Source organism: Salvelinus sp. IW2-2015, linkage group LG19, assembly GCF_002910315.2.
Source record: "Salvelinus sp. IW2-2015 linkage group LG19, ASM291031v2, whole genome shotgun sequence".
Classification (NCBI taxonomy): Eukaryota; Metazoa; Chordata; class Actinopteri; order Salmoniformes; family Salmonidae; genus Salvelinus; species Salvelinus sp. IW2-2015.
In genome coordinates this window covers 17,501,531-17,514,588 of record NC_036859.1, presented here as the reverse complement: position 1 = coordinate 17,514,588, position 13,058 = coordinate 17,501,531, and the positions used below count along the sequence as shown (strand labels likewise).

The following is a 13,058-nucleotide window of genomic DNA, read 5'->3' as shown; positions in this document are numbered from 1 at the left end:
AACCCCTTTGTTATGGCAAGCTTAAATAGGTTCAGGAATAAAAATGTGCTTAACAAGTCACATAATAAGTTACATGGACTCACTCTGTGTGCAATAATGTTTAACATTGTTTTTGAATGACTACCTCATCTCTGTACCCCACACAAACAATTATCTGTAAGGTCCCTCAGTCGAGCAGTGAATTTCAAACACAGATTCAACCACAAAGACCAGGGAGGTTTTCCAATGCCTCTCAAAGAAGGGCACCTATTGGTAGATGAGTAAAAAAAAATTAAAGTAGACTTTGAATATCTCTTTGAGCATGGTGAAGTTATTAATTACACTTTGGATTGTGTATCAATATACCCAGTCACCACAAAGATACATGGTCTTGCCTAACTCAGTTGCTGGAGGGGAAGGAAATCGTTCAGAGAGTCCATTAGTGACTTTAAAACAGTTACAGAGTTTAATGGCTGTGATAGGAGAAAACTGAGGATGGATCAACGACATTGTAGTTATTGCACAATACTAACCTAAATGACAGAGTGAAAAGAAGGAAGCATGTACAGAATCAAAATATTCCAAAACATGCATCCTGTTTGCAATAAGGCACTAAAGTAAAACTGCAAGAAATGTGGCAAAGAAATTCTGAATACAAAGCCTTAACTTTGGGGCAAATCCAACCACTCTTCATATTTTCAAGCATGGTGGTGGCTCAATCCTGCTATGTGTATGCTTGTCATCAGCAAGGATTAGGGAGTTTTTTAAATGATAAAATGGAATAGAGCTAAGCACAGGCAAAATCCTAGAGGAAAACCTGGTTCAGTCTACTCTCCACCAGACACTGAGAGATGAATTCACCTTTCAGCAGGAAAATAACCTAAAACACAAGGCCAAATCTAGACTGGAGTTGGTTACCAAGAAGACAGTCYATGTTCCTGAGTGGCTAAGTTACAATTTTCACTTAAATCTGCTTGAAAGTGGTTGTCTAGTAATCAACAACCAATTTGACATAGCTTGGATAATTTTTTAAAGAATAATGTGCAAATATTGTATAATCCAGGTGTGCAAAGCTCTTAGAGACTTACCCAGAAATAGAAGCTGTAATCGCTGCCAAATGTGATTCTAACATGTTGTACACTGTATTTCTGGCATAAAAAATTATCTGTAAAACGTTACTTTATAGCTCTAGTGATATGTGGTTATGGACACTCATATCAGACTGAAACGGAACCCCCCCACCCCCCACACACACAAAAAGACAATCAAAAGGTTCGGGGCTGGACCAAAAACATCCGGTGCTGAAGCCCAGGCCTAACGACGCCACTGTTCGTCACCCATCCAAAGTTATCCCTTGTGGGTTTGTTTGGAGTGGGCCTACATGTCCTTCTCATTTGGTTACTTAAGTTTCATCTGGAATACAATTGAGAAATTGGTGCCATGATAGGCATGGTAGGATTTTGACCTTGAATTCTTATCTAATGCATAAAAGGCTGGCATAACCCTAACCTTTCCCCAAGATTTCATGGCTCAAAATATCATGGTGAAAAGCCATTTAAACTATTATGGACAGTAGTATCAAGTCAGTGAACTTTGCTTATTTGAAGAATTAGAAGCTTACAATCTTACTCTCCGAAACCCTGCCTGATGAATAATTCCTGAACCCTTACTAGACAGGACTACACCATTCTGATTCCTCATAAAGGGACTGTTTTAATCTAGCCCCCATCTCACTGGTGGACGTGTATTTGGATGATCTGTGTTTTGCTCTTTCTACCAGTGTGTCTGTGTATCTCTCGCTCAAGCTCTCTGTCTATGTCTATCTACACYTTCTCTGACAGGGCAACACAGCTTCTAAACCCTCATGAAGTCTTCCTGATGACCTGAGGGAGCTACACTACCAGGTCAAAAGTTTTAGAACACCTGCAGTACTCGTTCAAGAGTTTTTCTGTATTTTTACTATGTTCTACATTGTAGAATAATAGTGAAGACATCAAAACTATGAAATAACACATATGGAATCATGTAGTAACCAAAAAGTGATAAACAAACCAAAATATATTTTATATTTGTGATGACAGCTTTGCATACCGTGGCATTCTCTCAACCAGCTTCATGAGGTACAGTAGTCACCTGGAATGCATTTCAATTAACAGGTGTACCTTCTTAAACGTGAATTTGTGCAATTTCTTTCCTTCTTAGTGCATTTGAGCCAATCAGTTGTGTTGTGACAAGATAAGGGAGTATACAGAAGATAGCCCTATTTGGTAAAAGACCAATTCCATATTATGGCAAGAACAGCTCAAATAAGCAAAGAGAAATGCCAGTCCATCATTACTTATAGAAATGAAGGTCAGTCAATATGGAAAATGTCAAAAACGTTGAACGTTTCTTCAAGTGCAGTCGCGAAAACCATCAAGCGCTATGATATAACTGGCTCTCATGAGGACCGCCACAGGAATGGAAGACCCAGAGTTACCTCTGCTGCAGAGGGTAAGTTCATTAGAGTTACCAGCCTCAGAAATTGCAGCCCAAATAAATGCTTCACAGAGTTCAAGTAACAGACAAATCTCAACATCAACTGTTCAGAGGAGACTACGTGAATCAGGCCTTCATTGTCGCATTGCTGCAAAGAAACCACTACTGAAGGACACCAATAATAAGAAGAGACTTGCATGGGCCAAGGAACACGAGCAATGGACATTAGACCGGTGGAAACATGTCCTTTGGTCTGGAGTCCAAAATGTTGATTTTTGGTTCCAACCGCTGTGTCTTTCTGAGACGCGGTGCGGGTTAATGGATGATCTCCGCATGTGTTTTTCCCACAGTAAAGCATGGAGGTGTTATGGTGTGGGGGTGCTTTCCAGCATGGCTGCCACAGCATTCTGCAGCTATACACCATCCCATCTGGTTTGTTCATTTGTTTTTGACAATGACCCAACACACCTCCATGCTGTGTAAGGGCTATTTTACCAAAAAGAAGAGTGATGGAGTGCTGCATCAGATGACCTGGCCTCCACAATCCCCCAACCTCAACCAAATTGATATGGTTTGGGATGAGTCGGACCGCAGAGTAAAGGAAAAGCAGCCAACAAGTGCTCAGCATATGTGGGAACTCCTTCAAGACTGTTGGAAAAGCATTCCAGGTGAAGCTGGTTGAGAGAATGCCAAGATTGTGCCAAGCTGTCATCAAGGCAAAGGGTAGCTATTTGAAGAATCTCAAATATAAAATATATTTAGATTTGTTTAACACTTTTTTGGTTACTACATGATTCCATATGTGTTATTTCATTGTTTTAATGTCTTCACTATTATTCTACAATGTAGAAAATAGTAAAAATAAAGAAAAACCCTTGAATGAGTAGGTGTTCTAAAACTTTTGACCGGTTGTGTATACTATAGCTACCAGGCTGCCCAGGCTGTTCTGTTCCCCTCATGGAAGATGAAAGTCCACTACTCAAACAGAATATGTAAAACCTCACATCCACCCACAGTACACACAGTAGCCCCCCAATAACCACCCAGCTGCACACACCCACTGTACATCAAAACTGAAACACTCCGTAATGGTACAAAACATCCACTCCACTCAACTTCTGTAAACACAGGAGCCAGGATTAATCGACTGTAACCATAGGTTGTGTATGTATCTAGGCTGTGCAACCCTAAGCAACTGAATAATGTAAGCTCATAATCCAAACAAAGCAAACATAGATACACAAATACATTTCTTACATTTTGGTCATTTAGCACAGTGGTTCTCAAACTGTGGGGCGTGCCCCTGGGGTTGGCGGGGGGGTCCCAACTAGCCCATGTCAGCTAATGTTTTTTAGCTCATAGATTTTGTGGTTTGAGTCAACTCAAATATCATATGAATTAACATTAGACATGGCAAAATGTCAAGAATTGCAAAGTTAGTTTTAAATTTACAAAAATGTTCTCTGCACCCCATGYCAAAATGTGTAGAATTGCAGGAAATATGCTTTAAACCTAAAACAAAAAGGATCTCCACCAACAAGAGAGGTGTGAACAGTTGGTGTCATGAGCAGTGCTTGTACCCATAGAAATAGACATGGCGGGTGCAGGGGTGGTGTGGAATGTTCCCCAATGCTGGAGGGGGGGGGCCTGAGTGAAAAGGTTTGGGAACTCTTGATTTAGCAGACGGTCTTATGCAGACCTACTTAGTCAGTGCATTCAACTAAGTATACTTATACATATGGTATAGGTTAGGTTCCATACCAGTGCAATAACAAAGCCTAAAAGCTTTCAAAAGAGGCCTATGTGTTCAGTAGCCTACTGAGTGCAGAAAAAATAAACATTTAACCTAAAACAGAGATCTAGATGGGCATTGGAAGGAGGAAAAACCCCACCTAGAACTAAAACAGGACACATTGTGAAATAAAAAAGAAAAGATAAGAGAAAATGACATTTTACATAGTTATTTATTTTGTTTTYTTATGTAAGAAAATAAGACAAAGCAACATTGTTCTACTCCTTACATTTTTATTTTCAATGGCACACAAGGTGAAATTCTTACCCGTTTGGCAAAAACAAAACAGAACAAAACACAACCAATAAAATGGGAATGCATCATGATAATTTTCAGTAGTACTGTACTTATAAACTCTATATAATCTTTTAAATATCTCTGGATGACACCAACGAATGGGAAAACTAGAGCATTTTAAAACTTAATTTGCATAGCTTAAGTGTTAAAACAAAATAGCTTTGTCCATGAACTATATATTATACCAAATGTCTATCAACTACAACATGAATGTGTTGCTAAAAGCAAAAAAATGGACACAGATGATGAAATGACAGGTAGATAACCAAACTTTGCTGGACAGTGACAGTATGCCTTGAACCAATGTCAAATGAGAACCTCAGAGTTGAATCATGCATTCTCACTTCTGACATTTTGGTTTTGAGTAAGGCCTTTTTGTACAAAAACTAAACTGGAATTGACAACAACAAAAAAACATGGTAAAACAGTTGGCATTTTCATAGAAAAATCATATCAAATTAACTGGTAAACCACAAGAGGCTTAAGTCAAGTTTTTTTCTGTGGATGAATTTGATTATTTTAGCATTAACATCTGTAGTTATCTCTTAAGGCTTGGAATGGGTCCCCACAATTGTAGTGCTTGACTGCATTACAAACTATTTCTAGGATAGAACAGAGAAGCATCATCAAACAAAATACATCTCAAATAGTTGCATTGTACTTACAAAAATTGTCTCTTAATACATCTTGGCATTCAAATATTGGTGGATTTTCAAAAAAGTATGTATATTTTCTGATTTATAGCGTATTGTTTGTATTAAAGTTAAGTACATTCTCCCCACAGTTGATCGATGGAAGGAAGACTTGCATGAGCTCGCATTTTCCCCTTTAGAGGACTTCAGGAGGGATCTGTGAATACTTACCGAGACAAATAACAATCAGATAGGAACGTAACGAATAACGTCCACAGTGACTGTGCATGAAATGTCAAATTAGATAATACAATAGTACACAGAGCTCCTCTATGAGCTTGCCAGTCCCTCTTCATCTCTTGGCCTCTATTTAAAATACAGCTCTGGCGCCCTCTCTAGGCCCAAGGGGACTTTGCTCGAACCTGCGAGTCACACCCCACTCCTTGTCCTGACACCACCCCATCAATCTTAAGGAGGCAGAATATGTACACAGATCACACATACAAAGACCCTCAACCTCTTAGGAAAACAGGAAAGAGTGGATCAGGCTGTCATCAGCGGATTTGTTGTTCTACTACATCGTATGACTGTCCCATGCTGACCTTTTACGTGCTGCTTCTACCTCAGGTAAAAAACACAAATAAGATGATGTGAAAGTGACAGGCAAATAAGAGGAATACATTACAGAGGAGGTTTTTCTTTTTTCCCAGCCACCACCAGTGTCCAATGGCTTTTCTCTCTCCCTGGAGTAGGCTGGGTCAGTGTATAGTCATTCAAACACATTGTAACATAACACTGCATTAAAATCTCTCCCATCGGCTTCTTCACAAAGCCCCTACATGCACAGCACACACAAATTCCTTTGTACTTCCACATACAATCTCTCTACCTGAAAATGCCTTGGATGTTTATTTCCGGGAAGCAAATTACATTTTTGCATTGCCTTCTTGCTATGCCCTCTCTCATTACTGTTTTTATTTTATTTAACCTTTATTTAACTAGGCAAGTGAGTTAAGAACAAATCATTTTTTACAATGACGGTCTACCCCGGCCAAACCCGGACGACGCTGGGCCAATTGTGTGCCGCCCTATGGCTCTCCCAATCACGGCCGGATGTGATTCAATCTGGATGCGAACCAGGGACTGTAGTGTCGCCTCTTGCACAGAGATGCAGTGCCTTAGACCGCTGCGCCACTCGGGAGCCCAAAATGACTAAAATCACCTCGAAGTTTAGTTAATGCATCCACAGCATGGGCCAAAACACCACACTACATAGACAGCACATGGAGGGGCACAGGTTAAAACAGAGTGAATATAGAGGAAAGAAGCCCTGCCTGCAAAATAAAAAAGCTTTGGAAGGCGGAACAGAACGCATTTGGTGAAGATAGAGTTTAAGGTGATGAAGCTAGCTTACTCAGAATGGTCTGAATGGTCTGCATGACATACAGTATTGTTTGCGTTGGTATTTTGTCAGACTCTTGGTAAAGGAATTGCAGGTCAACATGCTGACATAATCTGTCAGACTGGCTATCCCTTACTTACCTCTCTGCATGGAAAGAAAAAAAGTAAATATCAATGGAATAATGACAAAATGGCTGCCAAGAATGGTATGTGTTACATCATTGGTCAAGTGGAAAAGACATCCGCCATCTTCTTTACTTAGATATTATCACTGTTGGATGAGATGACTGGCCATTTAGCCTACCCAGGGTTGTGCCCTCTAGGGGAGAAGGGGAGGGGAGAGGAGTGGTGGCTCGGTTGGGTTCTTCAGTGGCTATGACTCGGGGAGGATGGAGAGGCGGGGGAGGGGGTTTATGAGGGAGGAGGTTGGGGTGGGTGTGTTACTCCCTCTTGTCCGCTGCTTTGGCCTGCTCCCTCTGGATCATACAGCGACGCACAATGCTGTCGAAACTCCCCAGGTAGAACAGAGCAACGGTCCGGAACAGCCCCATGGTCACAATCTGCACAGAAGTCACAATAACATTATGAGCCCTAGTCACTATTCACGATCACCAGAGTTAGACAGGAACACAGTTTTGGGACAATCTATTGTTATGTTATAATCATATAAAATATGACTTAATTCTATCTCTATGGTTATAATAGATGTGTAATAGATACACAATTGCTTTGGTAAGTTGATTGTTAAGGTTCAGTTAACGCATGTTTACCAAAAGACCCCAGAGTAATATCCTGGGTGTGTTGTAATGGGGCCGTGTACATTCCTGTACTGTTGTTACCTGCTGGAGGCCCTCTGTGATGGAGGTGACAGGTGACATTCCACAGGTGAGAGCCGAGAGCATGTATCCGTCAGGCCCCACAGAGCTGTTGAAGTTCCCCTGCTGTAGGGGTCACAAAGACATGGCCGTCCGAAAAAACGCTTCATCACACTTCTAGAGAGCAATTCTCTCTATGGTCCTGACTGGAAGGGATGTACAGATAAAGCTTTTTGTGTTGGCCTAAGGCAGAGTAAATGTGATAGCGACAGTTGTTGAGAATGCAGTTTCTTACCACAGCATCCTTGACCACAATTTTAGCAACCTGTTCCGGCTGAGTCACCCCAGACGTCTCGGAGATCAGCCTGGTCTCTAAAGGCTATGGAAGGACGAAGAGAGAAAATATAACGCGAGGCGTCAGAGTAAAAGACAAAAGAAGAGAACATTTCCACTTTTTTTCATGAGGAGACTTACCTTCGTCCTATTCTCCTCTGCTAGTCCTGGTGTGTCAGTGTCAGGGGGGTAGGCAATTGTCACATAGATATTATATGGCTTCATCTGCATGGAGGAGTAGGGGAAAGAGTACATTAAATTAGCCACAAAGAGGCCTTTTGGCCTCCAACGTGGGTAGGAGGAGGAACTAAATACTACCCACTTCCATCTGCAGGGACTCAGCCAGACCACGAAGGGCAAACTTGGACGGGGAGTAGGCAGTGTAGCCGAACAGGCCGATCTGGCCGGCCTGGGAGGAGACAAACATGATGCGTCCCATCCTCCTCTCCTTCATAGTGGTGATTACAGCCCGTGTGGGATACACACTGCCCAGGTAGTTCACCTCCATCAGACTCTGTTATAGACAAGGGAAGGAGCACAAAAAGTCATTAATGATGTATTATTATTATTAATAATAATAAAAGCTGAGCAATACCCATACTACTAACAATAGCCCTGCAATATGTTGCGTGTTATATTTCTGTGCAGTTTCCATAGTAATAGAATTTCTCTGGAGGGAGGCCTAATGAATTCAGACCCTTAACGAGGCCTGTGACCAGCAGTGGAATGCCAGGATGAGAAGGAGCTAGGCTAGCAGCACCAGCAGAGCCAGGCTCCTTCCAGGAATTGTAATGAAGCCCAATAAATATACTGAACAAAAATATAAATGCAACATGCAACAATTTCAACGATTTTACTGAGTCACAGTTCATACAAGGAAATCAGTAAATTGAAATAAATGAATAGTCCCTAATCTATGGATTTCACATGACTGGGCAGGGGTGCAGCCATGGGTGAACCTGGGAGGGCATAGGCACACCCACTGGGGAGCCAGGCTCAGCCAATCAGAAAGAGTTATTCGCCACAAAAGGGCTTTATTACAGACAGAAATACTTCTGTTTCATCAGCTGTCGGGGTGGCTGGTCTCAGACGACCCCGCAGGTGAAGAAGCCGGATGTTCAGGTCCTGGGCTGGAGTGGTTACATGTGGTCTGCGGTAGCGAAGTCGGTTGGACGTACTGCCAAATACTCTAAAATGACATTGGAGGCGGCTTATGGTAGAGAAATGAACATTAAATTGTCTGGCAACAGCTCTGGTGAACATGCCTGCAGTCAGCATGCCAATTGCACGCTCTCTCAAAACATGAGACATTGTGTTGTGTGACAAAACTGCACAATTTAGAGTGGCCTTTTATTGTCCCCAGCACAAGGTGCACCTGTGTAATGATCACGCCGTTTAATCAGCTTCTTGATATGCCCCACCTGTCAGGTGGATGGATTATCTTGGCAAAGGAGACATGCTCACTAACCGGGATGTAAACAAATTTGAGCACAAAATGTTTTGAGAGAAATAAGCTTGTATGGTACATTTCTGATGTTGGGTTTATATTTTATTCAGTATACATTAGAATGTGAACAGCCACACACAACCTCATTTACCCTTGGTCATTATCTTAGTATTGGAACAATCCCTTCATGCACACACTTGTGAACACACACACGTACACGCACAATCTAATTTTCCTTCAGTTATTATCTCTGAATCTGGACAATCCCTTGACTGTGAGAGAGCGAAGAAACCTGCCACCTCTTCAGCCTTGAATTAACCCGCTCTCTCATTCTTCCACTGCAATCCAATCTGCTGCAGACCTAGACTGCATTCTCATCTTGCCTTATGGTTTGCTAACTGCATCTTTAAACTAAAAGCTGAACCCTTGATTCCACCTTCAGACACACATCAAACCCATTGACTTTTCAGACTGGGAATCTAAAGTTAGTTTTGGCACAACATCAATGTTTCTGAAGCAGGTGTTGGTAGGTGTTGGGTTTGGGTTTCTGTGTTCACCCTTCCAGCCCTGTCTGTCTATTCCCCTGGTTAGTTACAGTAGCCTCCCCAACCTACTAGTTACCTACTTACTCTGAAGCGCTCCACCTCCACCTCCTCAAACTTCCCAGAGAAGGACGTCCCAGCACAGTTCACCAGCATGTCCACCGGACCAAGCTTCTCTTGACACTAAATGGATTAAAATTGCATTGATGTTGTAATTTGCAAATAGTTATACAAAAGTTCAAATCACCAATGTTCCCTCAAWTTTTTTTCTGTAACTGAGCAAATATCAGGTCTGCTYAGCGCAAACTTGAACCTTGTGAAAATTATGTGTAACTTTTGGTACACATTTACTGTGATCAATGAGGCTGTACCCGCTTTAAGTTACAGTTATAACATTGGTCAAGTAGGCTACTGTAGCTATTTGATCATAATGTAGGCATACCAGACTGGCCTACCATAAAAAAACAACGGAGAAAATGCATCCCATAACATTKTAACATGGAAATAGCTGCTCTATCATTCAGCCTACAGTAGCAGCCAATGTGTAGTGTTCAATGTAGGCCTACATTCCATGAGACTTTTGGAAAAAATCATGCAGGGCTTATCCACTTGTCCTTCAGACCAGGAGGTGACTGAAAATGTTGTGTCGTTTAATGCAAGATACCACTTTACAAAATAAAATGCATTATTATTCCCATACCATTATTACAGAGAATCAGACAAATTATTCTACCCTCTGACTATTGGCTACTTAGCTTATTCAAGACTGTCTCAAAATACAACACTACCCTTTTAGACAGAAACATTATTATTTACCTGACATCTTTACCTGACTTTACCTGTGTAGGTTTTGTGCCCTTGTAGGAAGCAACCACTCCCCRATTGRTGACTAGAAATTAGCTATAACTGGGCTAATAACTCACTTACTAGAAAAAAATATGAACAAATGTGCACACGTGGCTACATGCAGCTCTCGCTTTGATCTTAAAACAAGCGCATCTACTTGAACACTCATGCTGTGAACACAGTCCAGTTCAAAGTGAATGGCACAGATCCACATATGGCAATGGTCTATTTGCATATAGGGATACTGCATCTCTGGTTATGGCGCACCGGATTGGTAGAGTATAGGTTGTGCCTGTCAATGCAATAGAATCTTACTCCAATGTGCTCTGCCTACAAGAAAATCTCTTGCATAGTTAGCTTTTTTTCACTATGTTGCATTGAAAGTGTCTGATATTACGTTGATTCGATCCCAATTCTCACAGTAGAGGGAAACATTGATAGTGTTAACTAAAAGGTAAAACCTAGAAAGTTGAGTGAAGTTCAATCACGTGCTTCTCTGCGGGGGCTGATATTTCCTCTGCGAAGCAGTCCCGGGAGAGCTGTGCTCCTGCGAACAACTTAGAGGGAACATTGCCTATCACTTTGATTTACCTGCTTAATCACACTTTCCACCTGTCCGTAGTCCTTGGACACGTCAACTGATATGCAGAGCACAACCTGAGTGGAAGAGGAATACGAATAACAAAACAGTCAGTGTAAGAAGTTGCTAATGTGATCATTAGGGTCAATATTTTATAATTTACTTGCATCCAAAAAAAAGCTACAAAAAAAGAGCATTGTCTTTCTTCTTCCAGGTTGTACTAAAACATGTAGCTACATAATACATACCTGCTTGTCATTAATTGCACATTTCTCTACTTCTTTTTTCGCTTGAACCAATTTACTCTAAAGAAAAAGACAGAAGGCTTGATAAATGTTCTGTCTGGGTGAAGAACAGGGCAAAAGAGTCAAGGACATTGATGTTTTGTTTATTTCTGCTAACCTCGTCTCTTGCCACTAGTGTGATGAAGGCTCCTTGTCTGTAGCACTCCATAGCAATGCTTTTCCCTATTCCACTGGAYCCTCCAGTGACCTGCAGGTTAAGAGGTGGTAGGTGAGAGAGGAGGGCCATTCCTTATAAAGTTAAATACAAGGGCTGTGCCCTGGGGGTCAAAGTCCAACATATATAGGTAATTATAAACTGGGTGGTTTGAACCCTGAATGCTGACAGCTGTGGTATATCAGACTGTTATACCATGGGTATGACACCACATGTATTTTTACTGCTCTTGTTATGCTGGTAACCAGTTTATAATAGCAATAAGGKACCTCGGGGGTTTGTGTTATATGGCCAATATACTAAACCCTCTRYTGCCTTATTGCTTAATTATAATGTGACTTTTGCAAGTTAGTACATGTTTCTTTTACACAAATGTCCTGGTTTTGACTAGCTTTGACTACCTACAGATGCAAACCACAGATGCCAGTATTGAAATACTACTTTTCACTTCCAACTGGAAAACTGATGTGTTACTAGCTGTCAATTCYTTGTAGGTGTGCCGTAGACGAGATGAGRTATCTGTTGCGTGCACGRGCAGTTTCTTAGGAAATATATTCAKCTGCAACACCTACAGTACAATGGTTTCAACACTGGTCACTTACCACGACGTGTGCCCCATTTAATTTGAGAGGTTTTGGGCTAATCAAAGGGGATATCATATACAACAACAACACGAAGGCAACGATGAATGCAGCAACGACTAGAAGCATGATAAAAGGKAAAAGGAGCCACCAGGAATTGAAGAAAAGCCAATCCGTGATCGTTGAACTCAACCATTCCTCATAGGACATGGGTGAAACTGCCAGTTTGGTTAGCTTAGTAGCTAACGTTCGCTTTTGGACTCGGTAGGAGCGAATCGCGGGGGCTGGTCAAAGGGATGGCGATGAAACACAGAGGAGTTTTTTTAGCAGTATATTTGGCAGCGAGTCAGAAACATTTCCCCTAAGACCAATTGCTGTTGTGGACCCACACTGAGTTATAAGGTGGACCTTGGCTCTACGATCTTGCATTCTGTTCCTGCCTAGCTACAACATGAACCAAAACAAATCGGCCGCTGTAAAACAGYTAAGAATAACGAAGTACTTCCGGGTCACGGATTTTTTGAACATTTTTAAAACAAGATTTCCTTCCTGTATGCTTTGTAAATGCACAGTACGTTGTGACGCAGAAAAATGGGAGTCATTATACTCAGCAGTATATAAGTCCACAACGTTTAGACCCAGAGGACCTTCACTGCGCATTTTGCGGCCAATAAAGAGTGGCCAATCAGTTTAAATCCAGTAGTTTTTTCATGTTGGACATTCATATTACACCCTACACCATTTTCAGTACGTTGTGTCACTTCTAGTTTACAAATCCACAGTTCTGTGGGTTTTATGCTGGACTACAACCCAAAAAGGTGTATTGCCGCCACCGACTGGACAGGTTGAAACTAAAACAAGGTAAAATTTMTATCC

At 41.5% G+C, this 13,058-nt stretch overlaps 1 protein-coding gene across 1 annotated transcript; it reads right to left on the bottom strand.

The window, feature by feature from the left end:
* Window positions 1–4,461: 4,461 nt before the first annotated feature.
* On the bottom strand, window positions 4,462–12,689 carry LOC111979340 (3-dehydrosphinganine reductase). Its single transcript, XM_024009801.2, has 10 exons — window positions 12,204–12,689; window positions 11,545–11,634; window positions 11,391–11,447; window positions 11,154–11,219; window positions 9,804–9,899; window positions 8,050–8,241; window positions 7,869–7,952; window positions 7,690–7,773; window positions 7,419–7,520; window positions 4,462–7,139 (listed from the first exon to the last, which is right to left on the bottom strand). Exons 1-10 carry the CDS (start codon window positions 12,390–12,392, stop codon window positions 7,020–7,022), a joined length of 1,080 nt encoding a protein of 359 aa, XP_023865569.1. The 5' UTR covers window positions 12,393–12,689; the 3' UTR covers window positions 4,462–7,019.
* Window positions 12,690–13,058: the final 369 nt, after the last annotated feature.